The sequence below is a fragment of the Struthio camelus genome, chromosome 25 (genome assembly GCF_040807025.1).
Source record: "Struthio camelus isolate bStrCam1 chromosome 25, bStrCam1.hap1, whole genome shotgun sequence".
Classification (NCBI taxonomy): Eukaryota; Metazoa; Chordata; class Aves; order Struthioniformes; family Struthionidae; genus Struthio; species Struthio camelus.
In genome coordinates this window covers 7,557,401-7,572,611 of record NC_090966.1, presented here as the reverse complement: position 1 = coordinate 7,572,611, position 15,211 = coordinate 7,557,401, and the positions used below count along the sequence as shown (strand labels likewise).

General features: G+C 45.9%; 1 protein-coding gene across 1 annotated transcript; it reads left to right on the top strand.

Annotated features, from left to right (window-relative positions):
* Window positions 1-252: 252 nt before the first annotated feature.
* RAB5C (RAB5C, member RAS oncogene family) lies at window positions 253-15,209 on the top strand. Its single transcript, XM_068919320.1, has 6 exons — window positions 253-424; window positions 9,856-10,101; window positions 11,202-11,353; window positions 11,685-11,807; window positions 12,570-12,663; window positions 13,097-15,209. Exons 2-6 carry the CDS (start codon window positions 9,936-9,938, stop codon window positions 13,210-13,212), a joined length of 651 nt encoding a protein of 216 aa, XP_068775421.1. The 5' UTR covers window positions 253-424; window positions 9,856-9,935; the 3' UTR covers window positions 13,213-15,209.
* Window positions 15,210-15,211: the final 2 nt, after the last annotated feature.

Genomic DNA, 15,211 nt, shown 5'->3' with positions numbered 1-15,211 from the left:
CCGGACATCCCCCCATGCACTGGGATTCCCCCTTTGCACCAGGCTCTCCCGTGCCCCGAGTTTCCCCTGGCCCAGGGATTCCCCCCGGGATCCCCCAGGATCCCAACGCCTCAGGCTCCCCGGGGATCCCCGAGCTGCCCCGGGACTACAACTCCCATCGTCCCCCGCGGGGGAAAGGGCTACGTCGTGTCGTCACTCAGCCCCCGCCCCTCGCGTGAGGCGGTGCGTCCGGAGTGGGGGAGGAGCGCCGGTGAGGGGGCGGGGCGAATTTGATTGGCAGGCGCCGCTGCCTGTCGGCGGGGAGCGGAAGGGGGGTGGGCGGATCCGGAAGCGGAACGGGTGAAAGGCGGAAGTGAAGGCCGGAGCCTGCGGGACTCACCTGAGGCGGGGGGCGAGCAGCGGCGGCGGGGCCGGGGCCGGCGCGGTGAGTGCGGCCGGCGCCCGGGGAGGCTGCGGTGGCGGCGGCGCGGGGCCCGGGGCCCGCCCGGCCGCGCTCCCCCCCCCGCCTGGGCTGGACCGGGATCCTGCGGGGTGGGGCGCGGCCTGCGGGGGCCGGGGCCGGGGGGGGCCGGCGCGGCGCGGCCTGGCCGCCGCTGGCCGGACCCGCTGGGCCGGGAGCGGGCAGCCGGCGGGGGCCGGGAGCGGGGCCGCCGCCCGGCCCGGCTCCGGCCGCGCTGTCCGCTCGGGCCGGCTCGGCGCTGGAGGACTCGCGCTCTCTGCCTCACCCGAGGGATGGGCCCCGGCGAGCCGTGCAGTAAGGGCGCCCGAGCGGGGGTAGGAGCAGCCCGGTCTTGCGGCAGGTTAGTGCGGGGTCAGTACCCGTGCGAGGCAGGGGAGTGAACTTTGCTGGCCCGCGGGAGACCGGCCTTGTGGACGTGGAGAGTGAAGCTGGTGTTGTAGTGCTCTGCAGCCAGCAAAGGCAGCTCTGCTCGCCCGAAGGATCAGCATGTCAAAGTCGACAGCCTGTAATCTGATGAAGATGTAAGACTGGCTTCCTGCAAATTCAGATCTGACTCTCTTAATAATGCTCTTCAATATTGTTTTTCCTTATAAATAAGAAAGGCTTGGGCTCACTTAACAGTGAGTGCAAGCACTTGCTGTCAGTATTCTGAGGGTCTGTGTGAATGCTGTTTCTCAATCCCTTTGTCTCTTTCGTAGTGCTGTGTTTTAGAGGTGACTGTGTGGAACTTAAATGGGACTTGGGGGAGGGGTGGCCCCTGTAGGGGTAGAAGTGATATAATATTTTGTTGCAGTTAGTGAACTGCTGAAGTCGGCATAGAAACTCTAGAAGAGTCTGAAAGACTAGCTGGGCTCTGAAGTAGAAAACTGTTTAAATGAAGCATGTGACTTTAACTGCTGAAAATAGGTTCCAGGGGAATTGAGGCATCTCTGGATTCCTGCTGATGAAAATCACTGCCCCTGTGTCCTCCAAGGGACAGATGTGAAATGAAGTATGTGGTGCTGCAGGCTCTTGAATGAGGAACGGAGCTGGCAAGAAAAACCCAAATGCTCAGACGTAAGACCGTCCACAGCTCTTCTGTGCAGCAGAAGAGTCAATGCTGTGTTTAAACTGAGGATAGTCAACATGTGATCCTGTATAGACTGGCATAGTGCAGAAATAAGGGTGAGCTAACAGGTTTGTAATGCCAGAACCTGCAAAAGTTGCTTGAGCTGTGTTCCTGATAATGTTCAAGGTGCTCTTAAAACTCACTGAAGCATGGGAGCCATGACAACTCAGTTGCTGCTCTAACCAACGTTGACTTTTCCCTGTAAAATGCACTGCCTGTGAGATCAAATACAGTGTTGACCTGCTCTCAGTTGACTTTTAACTTGTTGTTTCTGTACGTGGTTGTTCACACCTCTGACCTTGGTAGTTTCCAAACATGTAAGGAAAGCAAAGCGAAGAGAGTACACTGAGGTACTATTTTAAGTTTATGTGGAGCAACATGCATCTACTATTCTTAGTGTTTTGTGTGGTGGGTCTCTAAATATGTGAGCTGCCCTGCTTATAGCATGACATCAATCCTAGTTTGCACTAAGTTAGGACTCCTGAGCTCGCTCTAAAGGCAGTGGCTACAGAGCTTGATTGAGACCGAAAAATAAAATCATACTTCTGATTCATATTGGGTTAGCCTGCCCTGCTGTGAATGAACTCCCTTGGAATAGCTCATTTATATTCATTGCTGCCTTGACTCTGAAGTTTTTTGGGCTGAGTTTTCAATTTAATGGGATGAGATAGAAGAGCAGTGACTGAAAAAGCTGTAGAGAGCTATGAGTCAACATTGGTTTTAATGCCTCCTTGGAGTAAGGAAAGCAGGTAAAGCACTGTGCTACACAGACCTGTAAGGTTAAGAACAGGTGTGCTTAGACTCATTAGTACTGAGAATCAGTTGTTATAATCCATCTCAAACTTCTCTTGAGTAAACTAGATATCTCAACAGTATGCCCAAATAGTCAAGTACTCTCCATAGCAAAATCTGCCTTTAGAGGCAGTCTTTCACCCTTAGTATATTACAGGTTAATTCAGACTACATTCATGTTAAGATAGTTCCTGGCAGTGCAGGTCCTTTAAGAAGGCAGTTTAGGCTCTAATACCTTTCCAGGTTGGGGAGCAATGTAAGCTAAAGTGGGACTTCTGAAGAAGGATTTAAATTGCTAGAACTGTAAGGGAAAAGGTTAACCTCATGTATGGATATGAGCTTAGTAAAATCAAAGTTTGTCTGGTTTTACTCTGAATAGAGTTGGGTTTAGCTCAGTCTGCTCTGTTAATGAAATGACTAATGGACTGGGCTCATGTCTAAAACAACTGTCTAGTAACAAATTCATACTCTGCCTGCTTGGCAAACTAAATCACTGTGCGGAGGAGTGGGGAGGAAGTGGAATTGTCTCCATCTTGGCAAAGCAGCTCTGCATCTAGAGAGGGATCAGTTAGAGGCTTTCCATAGGCCATGCTGGTCATATCAATTCTTGTGATCCTAACTTTCTAGGCTGCTGCATGTTTAGGTGATAGGTGGCCATGGCAGCTCCCTAAAAAGGGAGGGAAAAGAATGCCAAGTACTTTCAGACACAGGAAATGAAATGGGAACACTTCTCGTGAAGTGGGTGTAGCCTGAAGTCTTTTGGTCAGCATACTTAGGAGAGTAGAATGTAGAAATAGCAGAGTCAGCTGTTTTATTCCCTCGGGGTATGAAGTTTAAAGTAGTCTTATGCAAGTTCTGTTAAATCTTCAGAGTAAAGCTACAAAAACATTCCAAGTGCTAGCCGGAGGAAAAAGAGCCTTCCTGGCAATGACAATACCAGGGAAGAATAAAGCTTCATCTAAATCCTAAAAGGAACACTCTTTCTTCCTCTGAAGCACAGGAACAAACTCCTGGAATAGTTCTACATGAACAGATAAGAAAACACTGGTTTCCATGTTTGTTTTTATTCAGTAGTGTTCCAAATAAGGAACTGCTAGAGGCAGCAGATCTCTGTGCAGTCTGGAAAAGATATTATGAAGGTCACTGACTCTTTTGCAGTGAAGATGGCGGTTCTCTGCTTTGCACCGCTAATGATTTTGTTGTCCTGTTCACAAAACAGTAGATGTCATCTAAAGGTGTATGTTCCTGGGCTCCTGGTCAAAAATAGGCTGAGTCTCTCAAGGGTGTGCTAAACAGTAGGAGACAATACCAAAAACAGGAGGTATAAGAACCTTTCCTACAAGATTAAAAACTTGACTCTTCTGTTCAATTGCTAGTTGGTCCAGACTGTGCTCATGAATAACTTCCTCAGAATAGCTATGTCTCAACTTCTGTGAAATAGGACTAAGTTCTTGCGTTGTCAAGGATAACTAAAAGGAAATGAGACCTCCAAGAGGAGTTAATGTGGGGACAGGGGCTGCTTTGGTATCTGGAATAGGTAGCTTTGCGCCATCCAGCTAGGAAGAAGCTTACCTAAAATGAGGGTGATGTAAAACACTTCCATAGAAGTCAATGCTGCATTTTATGCCTTAATACTTAGTAGAAAGTTGCCACCTCTCTTGCTCCTTTCACAGCACGCTTTGCAAGTGTGTTATCCCCGTAGCTCCCCTAAATAGAGCTTGACCAAGGCAATACTGAAAGCTTGCGTTTATGGATCTTCTGTCACCATGACCGTGTGTGAGTTCACTTGCTATCATGTAAACAGAGCTGCAGGGTTAAGTGGCACTGGTTAGAATGTGTGTTCTAATATTATCCCTGTCACTTTCCTGATGTACAAGGAACAGGCAGAAGCACAATACCTCTGCCTGCTCTAATTGCATGTTTCTGTTCAGCCTATGGTGATCTAATAGGGCACTAACTGCAGTTTTGAAAGCAATTAGTCATGCTCCTCTCCAGAATTAAAACCCCCACTGGATTAGGCATGGAACTTCCTTGTAATGCCAGTGTTACCAAAATGATAACTTTTGTTGCTGATACTTATTCAACTGTCTCTTAAATATAGAAACCTGTAGCACCAAGGTAGCATCAGTAAGCATAACGTCTTATCACTTTATGAGACATTGCCAAAAACTTTTGGTAACTGCTTAAACCTAGGAAAATTTTTTTGGTAAAGGGATTGTGTATGGGGTTGAGCTGGCTAAAAAAAAAAGATTGAGAGAGCATAGGCATGTACATGAGCGCTCCATTGCCAAATTATACCTGCGCTATGGAAAGCGTCTGCGTGACAGTGCTGGAAGCTTGGTAATGGAAGGATTAAGGGTTAGTATTTGCCTGCTGTTGCACTAGGCTGGTGGTAGAGCTTCCTGCATCTGATTGGAGATATTAAAACTTGCATATAAAAGAGTTTGAGATGGAATTCTCCAGTGAGTTAAAACTGAATTTGAGTTTGCTCACACTTTTCTTTTGTCCCTTCTGGGGGTTTAATGTATTCCACACGGGGAACTGTTGATGTGTGTATGTGGCTCAGGGTTGTCTTAGGCTTGCAAAAAATCTGATCAAGATCTTAGATGCTGTAGAACTGAGATGCTGACTGGTTGCTGTTAATGCAAAGAAGTTATAAAAGTGACTTGGATGAAGAATAAGGACAGTTCATGCTAGAAATTCTTATAACAAGAGGGAACTAAAAGGCTGGAGTGTGAGTTTCACTGACTAGTTTTAGGTGCACACTCAACTTGATGGCTTCCTTTGACCAAAATACTGTGCTTCTTGACTCAGTCATGCAGGCAGTGATACTTATCCTCTCCTCTGAAGAGAGCTGAGTCAGATCAGCTTTGTAGGATGCACGGGAGATCCTGGCTTCCTGGCTCCCTAATGGAGTTAGGGCTAACTTGCCTAGTTAAAGCAGATGTCATATGACAAACTAGATTCCGTCTTGAAGCGGGCGGTAGTTTTCTGTATGTAGCAATGATCTGAATTTTGGACAATCTGGAAGTATGGTACTGACTGCTCAGGTCAGATGTTCAGTTGAGCTACTTGTATTCAGTACTGAACAGTATCCTGTCGTAGGATACATGTCATACATACTGCCCTAGTTTCATTTATGGTAGTCTGATAACAACTTCAGAAGTATTCTTATGGTTATCTGGGCAAATTTAGCTCTGTGAATCCTAATTTTTAAAGCTGTAGCATAGCTCCTCACAACTGTGCAGTGACTAGTTCCCCAGTGTGGGGCTGTTGCTGATGCACCAGGTTAGTCTTACGGATCAAAAGACTAAGTGCTCTTTGTTTTTTGGAGGGAAGTGCATGTTGTCTATAGAAGATGAAGTATTGATCAAACTCTGTGGGGTTGAGGAGCTTGGAGGTATGTACTTACCTGTATGTTTCCTGGTTTGTCTCATCTGTAAGAGCTGGATTTATTATTACTTCCTCTATGCGGTGCTGACCCTAATGCAGTAAGACTTTTTTGAAGTGTTTGCTTTTCATTTGGGAGTAATGTGTTGGAAAATCAGGTTAAGTACTAAGTGCTATGCTAATCTAGGCTAGCAGAGTCTGTTAGTTCTAGTAGCTGCTGATGCTGCTTGTGCAAGTTGCTTGTGAATCTGGCTCTTAAAGCTGACTCCCCGTCTGCGGGCGGGAACAAGGTAGCACAGGCTGCTTGCTAACAGTGTGGCTAGCTGCCCATTCAATGTTAGGTGAAGCAAAACCACTCGGTAACTTCAGGGCTCGCTTTGCCAAGGAATTCATGTAACACTGTCAGCTATTTAAGAAGATAAATATTTCACTGGGGCTTTTGTCTTGAGTATTTTGACTCTAAGCCAGCAAATCCCCAGTGAAATGTGATTTCTTGCATAGCTGAGAGCAGAAGCAGTCCTCTTGGGTAACTAGATTCTTCAGAATTGAGTTTCTAAATACTGCCAGCTTTCAGAGTAGTCCTCGCTACTGAGTGAACACAAGGCAAAAATATCAGAGTCTAGTCTATAATGACATCTTAAAACAGTAGCTTGCCTGTGGTAGGAAGTTTGGTGAAGCAATTGGTCTCATGCAAGTATTAACATGGGAATCTCATAGCAGTAGCCCTGTGGAGATCAGACTACTTGTACTGGGGCTGGTTGGTTTAACTCCTGTATGCTAATCTCTGAAGATTCCCAACAGCTTTGGAAAATTGCCTTGCTTTTGGATAGAGTGGGAATGCTGCAGTGCTTGCATGCCCTTTCTCATTTGGGGCGCTCAAATTCTTAAATTTAACATTCATGGAAGTGCAGAAGCCTCTACAGCAAATCTTGGCAAATAGGTGAGGCATTGAGCAGCCTAAATCACAGGAATGATAGGCCTAGAACTCTAGGTTGCTGGAGAGCAACACATATTGAAACCTGTCCTTAATCTCAACATGAGCAGGTACAAGACTGTTTCAGGAGTTTGCAATTTCTGTACTTTTGCTCTTGTGTATGATTCGCAGCTCTTGCATGCGCTTCAGTAAGTGGGGAAGCTCACAAGGCAAGCAAATAAAACAGCGCATACCTCTTAATGAATCTTGTGACATCACAAGCTGGTTACAAGCTAGTAGGAAAACTAATTATTAATTGTGGTTACGTAACTACCCTATCTTACCCTTCCTTCTATCACAATCTCGACTTGCTGCTTGAATTAATAGTATTGCTAAGCTGCAACTTCAGCTTATTTCTGTTTTGTCTGCACAGTGTTACTGTAGTTAGTCTGATCTGACCATCCAGTGGTTTGAGTGTCATTGCCACTGTTTTGCATGGAGAATCAGAAGGGGGTGGATGCTAGGTTGACTGTTTGCTGGAAGAGTGGTTGAAGAATCTCTCTGAATATTGGAAATATATTCATTGAAACAGGAGGCCTTTGCTGTTACTCCAGCTGGTATTCACTGACCGGTGTGGACAGATCCGGTCTTTGCTTAGTTTAGTTGGCTATTACTTTGGTGTTTACCAGAATGGAGTTTTTTTTTTTTTTTTTAATAGCTGCATGGGTTGCCGCTGATGCGGTTTCCATGAACGGTAGTTCTCCTTCTGACAGTAACATAGAATTCCTCAAAGATGTTGGTATTAGCAAAATGTACCACTCTGATCATCCTGCAATGGGGAGCTCTTGCTGTCTACAGCTTTAAGTAATTGAAGTGAGAGGCTACTACTAGAGCCTTTATGTGGACATAAGCAAAAGTACTAAACTGTTAAAGCTGATTGCAGTACTAATTCTTGGCCAGAGACCTTCAGTGAGATGGCTGCAGTTAGGGTCACTTGAACTGTATAAACTCCACCCAAACATCGTAAAGATCTGGCCACTTTTCAAGCGGGCATGAAGCCATGCCATCCTGCAGCCAAGCTTCAAATCATCTTTAGATGATGACCAGTTTCCCCATGATTAAGTGGGGTCACAGGCACTACATTTTTGACTGTTTGCTCTGGTCAGTAGCTCTCGGTGAGAAGTTGAACATATAGACGTAATTGTTCAACTCTGAATTCATGTAGCACAACTAGATGGTAAAATGAACTGAGGTCTGAAATATAGGTCACACGAAGACTTGAAGGTGTCAACAGGCTGATTTCCTTGTTTTGTTCTGGGAATCACCCTTATCATATTTCAGGAGGTCATAGCTCAGTTGAGGCATGATTCATGTGGCATTTAATATGCAGCATGTTAGTCTGAAACAGCAGCCTAGTGCTTGCGTATTGCTGATAGACTGCTCTGGTAAATGAATACAAGGTTAAACAAGCAAAAGCTGTTCCCTTGAGACCTTGGGTTGGAGGAGAAACTCTAAAAGGTGGAAGCTTTCAGGCTGCTACGGATGTAGAACTTCTGATGTGCATCTAGGACCAAGCTACTCCTGGCCTGAACTACAAAACAGTGCTTCCTCACTGTCTAGCAAAACAAGTTGCTAACTTGCTTCCTATCAAGCTTTCTCATCCTGTCAAACCAGCATTTATCCTCTCTAGGAAGAGGAGGTGGGGTCCTGACACGTTAACTAGCCTTTCCAAGAACTTGACTCGGTACTTCTTGGTTGTGGCTCTTGCATGGTGTTCTCCGGCAGTGAACAGATCTCAGCTGCACTAGGCGCTTTGGTAGTTTCTCTTATGATGGGCTGGGCTTTCTAGCAGCTGTGGGTTAGTGCTTTCACCAGCTGTTAATGCTGCAGCAGGCATAGCTTCAGTGCTTCAGAGGTGCTGTTGGCTAGCCTGGTTTATCAGGAGCTGTGTTCTTCTCTGTTCCTAATGAACTGCCATATGCTTAATGACTCCACTGGGTATGGTAATCCTTTTATAGCAGAGCATAATAGTGCTTCTCCAACAAATGCGATAATAAAAAGCAACAGTTTACAAAAGCAACTGCATTAATGGTCTATCACAGCATCTTGTACAGATGGACTTAAAAGGTACTCAGAATAAGCCATGACTTCGATGTAGAGCTTAAGGCTTTTCTTAAGCTGTAGGTAGATCTATCACATTATGCCTGGCTTTCTAGTCATTCAGCAAACATTGGGTGACAAATTACAGTCCTGCCTTCTCTAGGCTCTGTTATATAGTTACTGGTAATGGAGCGTGCTCAGTCGTAGTTTTGATTTTTGTCTGGGTTCTAACTGTTCTTTGGTAAGTATCTTTATTGAGGCAGGGCTAAGCATGCTGCCTTCTGCCTGAGCTAAAGCCCTCTAGGCCTCTGCTTGGTGCTAGGGCACCTGTTTGCAGCAGCAATAGGGGGTGATTTCTCTCCAGTCTCTGAACATGCAGCACATGCCTGATAGAGAAAAGATCTTACCAAATAAATGGCCTGTGACATGCTTCTTGCACAGCAACTCAAGTATCATCCTAAGGACTGCTTTAAGATGCAGTGCTTAATAGCTTGATTTAAGGACCTTTAAGTTAACAGATGGAATATAGAACTCCCTTTGTCTGAATATTTTTGGTGGGAAGAACTGTCATGCAGTACTGCTTTTCATAAATGGCTTATATAGGGTACTCAAGGCCTCATGAGCATCTCTGTGTTGCATTGGTAATCTGAGGTTGTCTGGTGAATCTAGGAGAAGAGGAACAAGTTGAAGTCACAAAGGTCATCTTCTGTAATGTCTCCATGCCCTTAGTAATTAGTCCTATAATAGACAAAGGTCTAATAACACAGGCTGGTGTTAGCTGTCTTTACTTGCCTTGCCCTAACAAGGTGTCTGCAACACTTACGTGTAGTGGAAGTGCTAGAGGGCCCTTAGTGGGAAGGAAAGCTTGTACTATCAATAGCCCTCTGAGGAGGGTCAGACTGCTTAAGATGTTACTGAAGGAGCTGCTGACCAGCACAGACCTGATAATGCTGTGGTGCTTGCAACTGATGGCAAGAACTTCTCATAGTGGGAAGGAGTCGGCGCCTTCCTGTGGTGATGGTGGTGTCGGATCAAAAAGCCTGACTCATGCTGGTCCACGAGCATGTCACTAACTGTGACCTCCTTTTCCAGTTGGAACCTGCCTTCAGGTGAATCTGAGTTCAGAGCCTGCAGCATCCTTACACTTTTGGCACTCCTGCACTTCACCCATAATGGCAGGTCGAGGTGGAGCTGCTCGACCGAATGGACCAGCTGCTGGAAACAAAATCTGCCAGTTTAAACTTGTTCTCTTGGGCGAGTCAGCAGTGGGGAAGTCCAGCCTTGTTCTACGCTTTGTGAAGGGACAGTTCCATGAGTACCAGGAGAGCACAATTGGAGGTGAGTGTCAAGTCCAGATGCGAAGTTTGAAAGATGCTGGCCTTAGCAATGCAGTCCAGGGGTATCAAAGGTTATTAATGACTATTTCAATGTGATCTGAAATTCTAGCTACAAATAGTCAAACAGCTAACGCTTTATTCTTTGTTTACAACTTGCTTGTTAGTGTGAAAATCAGTGCACTAGAGGATAGTGCTATGGCAACCATAAGTGCTCTGCCTCTAAGGCTCCTTCACTTCTGTTCCTTGAATTTCTACTTCCAATTAGAACTGAGGCCTCAACTCAGTTTATATCCCTTAATTGTGCTTTCAAACCAGGACCTGAGATTTCAGGGTTGTTTCTAGCCTGATACGGTGAACTACTTCCATATCTCTTTCAGGTCCTGTGCTGATGATTTTGAGTTAAAAAGTATAGTGTTGTTAGCAATCAAAGATCTGTCAGCACCCTGGTTTCCCACACTAATATTAAAAAGTGAGTGCTGAGAAAAGGCTTGGTTTGCCTCGGTAGAAACCCATGTAGGAGTTAAACATAGCTGTAAGTGTAGCTTATGGGCAAGCAGGGTTTAATGCTCTTCTGCAGAGGATTATGTGGACGCTCTGCTGTTCTACTTCATTCTGCATACAGGGCTGGTTGTGTTCGTTCTAGTTGTGACCCATGGTATTATATACCCATGGGAACGAGAAATAACCAGTTTCTAAATCAGTGTAATATAACTGGACTGACTTCAGTGCTTTGGTGTTGATATCTTCAGGACTAGCTTTGATGATTGTTTTACCTGTACTGTATGATCTTTGAATGGTAGTTATTGGAGAGGGAATGGCTCTATATGGCCCAACGCTGCTGCCTAAACGGTTATCTCTGTACTGGGCTGCCAGAGCCATCTGGTTGGTGGTTTGGTGCTTGGTGACTATGTGGATCCTGTGTGCAAGTAGCTTGATGATGCAGCAGAGCTATAACTTTCACAGCAACTGGCACTGCCCTGGCCTCTGTCTGGGGTTTCAGCTAACTCCTAAAGCAAAAGCAGGACTGCTCCAAGCTGCTGGCTCTGCCTGCGGGAGCTCTCCAGCTGGAGGTAAGGCAAACACGCACACCTTCTCTTTCAGCTGCTTTCCTAACGCAGACAGTCTGTCTGGATGACACAACAGTGAAGTTTGAAATATGGGATACAGCAGGACAAGAACGGTATCACAGCCTGGCACCGATGTATTACAGAGGTGCCCAGGCAGCCATTGTTGTCTACGACATCACTAACACAGTGAGTACTGCACTAGGGCTGTAAGTGGCTATTGGGAAGGAGGTATTTGCACACATAGCTGACACTTCTGAATTCCCTCGGAGAGTGTCTGGGTTTGGTGTCCCTGCAGATGCCAACAGATCATGCCACCTGCAGGTACTGAGTTTATTGAAGACTGCTAATGGCCTCTTCCTCAGCTCTGACCAAGGCTGTCTAAGCTGATAAAGGATCCTGCTGCAAAGTGCTGTAGAGGCAAAACACTTCTTCCAGGAAAGACTTATTCTAATCATATCTTCACTGTGGATTAACAAGAGGCTGCCCTTCCTGACTGCTGCCTCCTGTTTGTTTCCAGGACACGTTTGTACGAGCCAAGAACTGGGTGAAGGAGTTGCAGAGGCAGGCTAGCCCTAATATTGTAATTGCACTAGCAGGCAACAAGGCAGATCTTGCTACCAAGAGAGCTGTCGACTTTCAGGTAAGCCGGAACCCAGATCAGGCGCTGCCTGAATAAGTCAGGAAAGCAGTTTTTACTGAGTGGGGGAGACGATGGCTATATTAGAAACACTTTCAGGAAAAGTGTGGTGATCAAGATTCACGCTAACCTGAGGACCCCAGAAGGAGACTCAAAGGGAATTGTAGCCTGCCTCTCCCTTCACAGCCCTTGTAGCTGTTCTTGATAACAATTCTTTACACAATGTTTGTGGAGGAAAAGGCCCTTAGAGCACAAGCTTCCTTTTTCAGCCTCTGCTGCTGTCTTACTCATGGTCTCCCTTCAGTAAGGTATGAAAAGGCATCCTTTAGACACAAGATACCTGAAGATTCTCAGCTTGGTCTCTAGTTTTTACAGCTCTTACCTTAAGTTGCTTAAGACAGACATTTAAGGAGAAGCTCTTATCTCAGACCTCTGCACAGAATTGCTTGTGGTGAATTCATAGTGTGTATAACATTCCTAGCTAACCAAAGTACAAGGTGTTATGCTTGAGAAATACCCTGTGTCTACATTTGGGTCAAGTGGCTTACAAACAGTCAGTGCTGTTATAGCCAGCCTCCAATATTCAGTGGTGCGTGTTTTCCAGCTGTTGTGGCTGAGCAGGGTTCAGGGAGTTGGGGTGGGAGTATCCGGCCTGCGGTGGGGCAAACAGTTTCTTTACTGTTTTGTCTGCCGACAAGTGAAGCATGCAAAGCCTGCTTGGCCCTCTTGTTGGCAGAATGCTGTTACCGTTCTGATTGTTTCTAGGATGCACAAACATATGCAGATGACAACAGCTTGCTGTTCATGGAGACATCAGCAAAGACAGCAATGAATGTGAATGAAATCTTCATGGCAATAGGTAACAGCTTGTGGGAAGGAGAATGTCTGGAGTAGCTCTGAGCACCAGGAGTGCATCCCACTGAAAACCATGGGAATTCCCATGTCAGCCAGGTTCTAGAGGCTCTTACTGGAGCAGATGACCAGACTGCTATATTTTTGTGAACAGTCTGTCACCCAGACAGTCACTGACAGCCTGGAGTGTTTGCTTTGCAAACCCACTCCCTCTATTCCTTTAGCTGGGATGAGTAAGGAAGGAGCAGAATTCATGACAGCCAAAGCTGGAAGTATGTTTCTTTACTGTACTTGCGCTGCTAGCAGTGTCTGATCCCAAAAAGTCCTTAAGAGATGAGGGCTTGGACCAGAACAAGGCTGAGCCCAGCTTGTGATCCAGCAGCACTAGGAAAGAGGTTGGCCTTTTTAGAGAAGCCTACTAATGTGTTGTCTCTTTCTAGCCAAGAAACTGCCAAAAAATGAACCCCAGAACGCTCCTGGCGGTCCAGGTAGGAATCGAGTTGTTGACCTTCAAGAAAGCAGTCAGCCTAGTAGGAGCCAGTGCTGCAGCAATTGAGCAACTGTTCCCACCTGACCGAAGCCCTTTCGAATGACGTGACTGGAATCCACTCTAACCAATCGCACTTACAGTAGAGCAGCTGCTGCTGGTGGCTGCTGTGATTTCTCCATCCCTTTCTTGATCATAGGCTGGAGGGAGCTCTTCCACCTGCACCTTTCTGTACAAATACTAATTCAATTCTAAGTCTTAAGTCACTTTTTTAATATATGAACTTCTGCTCTTCCCTCTTCCTGGTGGTGGTGGATGCATGACCTGGTGTCTGCCTAGCCAACTCATCCCTTCCTGTGGGTGAGGGCCAGCAGCACCCAGGTCCCACAGTACTGTAGTTCACTATTGGAAACAAAGGGATATTGAGACTAGACAGAACCTTGTTTAAAATTATCCACATGTAAAAGCTAAGGCTAATACCAGTACAATATGCCTAGGAAAACCACTAAACTGTAGCATTATAGTGACAAACTCTGGCTTTTTAGCCACTTATTGACCAAATCAATTATGAGTATTTTGGGGTGGGGCAGAGGGAAGCAAACCTGGTTTCTTCTGTATTTTGTATTGTATGTTTCTTCATGTAACCAATCAGTATCTTGTCAATATAGTACATACAACTAGCTGCCTATTGTCTTTATTTGTGTTGGACTCTAGCATGCCAACTTTTTTCTATCTCCAGTTCTGTCGTAATGCACTAATCCTGTTGCAACTTTTGCAAAGATCTTGTATAGAAAATTGTCCTTTTTTGATGGTTGTGATGCCACTAATGTTGTTAACCCTACTCTAGTGCAAATACACATGGTTTACTGATGTACAGAGGTGGGGTGGGGGAAATCTTGGATAACTTGTCTGTGGAAACAGTATGTATTACAAAAGCCTGTAATTCCACAAAGTATGAAGGGAGGTATTAAAATGGCTTCTGTTGCCAGACTCTAACTGATGTTGGCTGCTGCCTAGTGCCTAATGCAATGTCTTATGCATACTGGTATTTAAGAGGAACTGTCAACCTAGTCTTCATCACAAACTTCAGTTTTGTGTGATTAAAAGAAATTTTTTATAAATCTACCATGATCAACCATGTTCATGTTTCTTAAAATGAGCTGAACCCAACATGGGACTGGATCAGAACCTAACACATGCTGGAGGATTATGTGGGCTGGTCTTCTCGTGGTATGCACAATACCCAGCTCTTCTGTAGCTTTCCCAGAGCGCAGCTCTGCACAAAGGACATCTGGCCCTCCTTCCCCAGGCAGGGAGAAACATGAGCATGTGGCTTTCCCGCTCAGTGTCTGGAGTGTCTGGATTATGCCAACTGCTCCTGCAACCCATTTGCTAGGAGGTAAAAGAGTGTGCTCAGCTCCTGAGCAGAGCTGTAGAGTGGTATTGGCAGCTATAGGAGGTTCAATGTGTTTGTGGTACTCTGGGCAGCAGCGTACCAGGAAGTCCGCCTAAGAAGGTGAAGGGGTGGGAACTATTCATAGCCTAATACTGTTAGGGAAACTGTCACCAGCTAAGGTGGGGAAGAGGCGTGGGGGAGAGGGCAGTGGGCAGCGGGACTCAAGCTTATCTGACAACTGCGCAATAATGTGCTCAACTACTAATGTCCCTGGAGAATGATGGCCTTGAAAGGCATTTCTGTCCTGTCACTGCTGCATGAACTTCAAGATCTCTAGACCCATGGTTGACTGGCATCAATGTGGAAAATGAAGCAACCACTTACAGCTCTTCTAATACCAAATGTACTGCTTTGACCAGCTGGGCAGGTGCCATATGTGCTTGGAGAAGCATGAGGACTTCTAGGCCCTGGTACTTGAACCTGCTACCTCTGCTTAGGTGCGTGCTTGCTGCTGTCAACTTGGTGTGTTCATACAGCAGAAGCTCTGCCAGTGGCACAGCTACAGTCAACCATATGACCATCTCTGGGTTGGACTCGCCCTTGGTTTGTGGTGTTGGGGGCTGTGAAAGCTCTGCTGGGTTGCTGCAAATAAAATCTTTGTGAAATGCCATG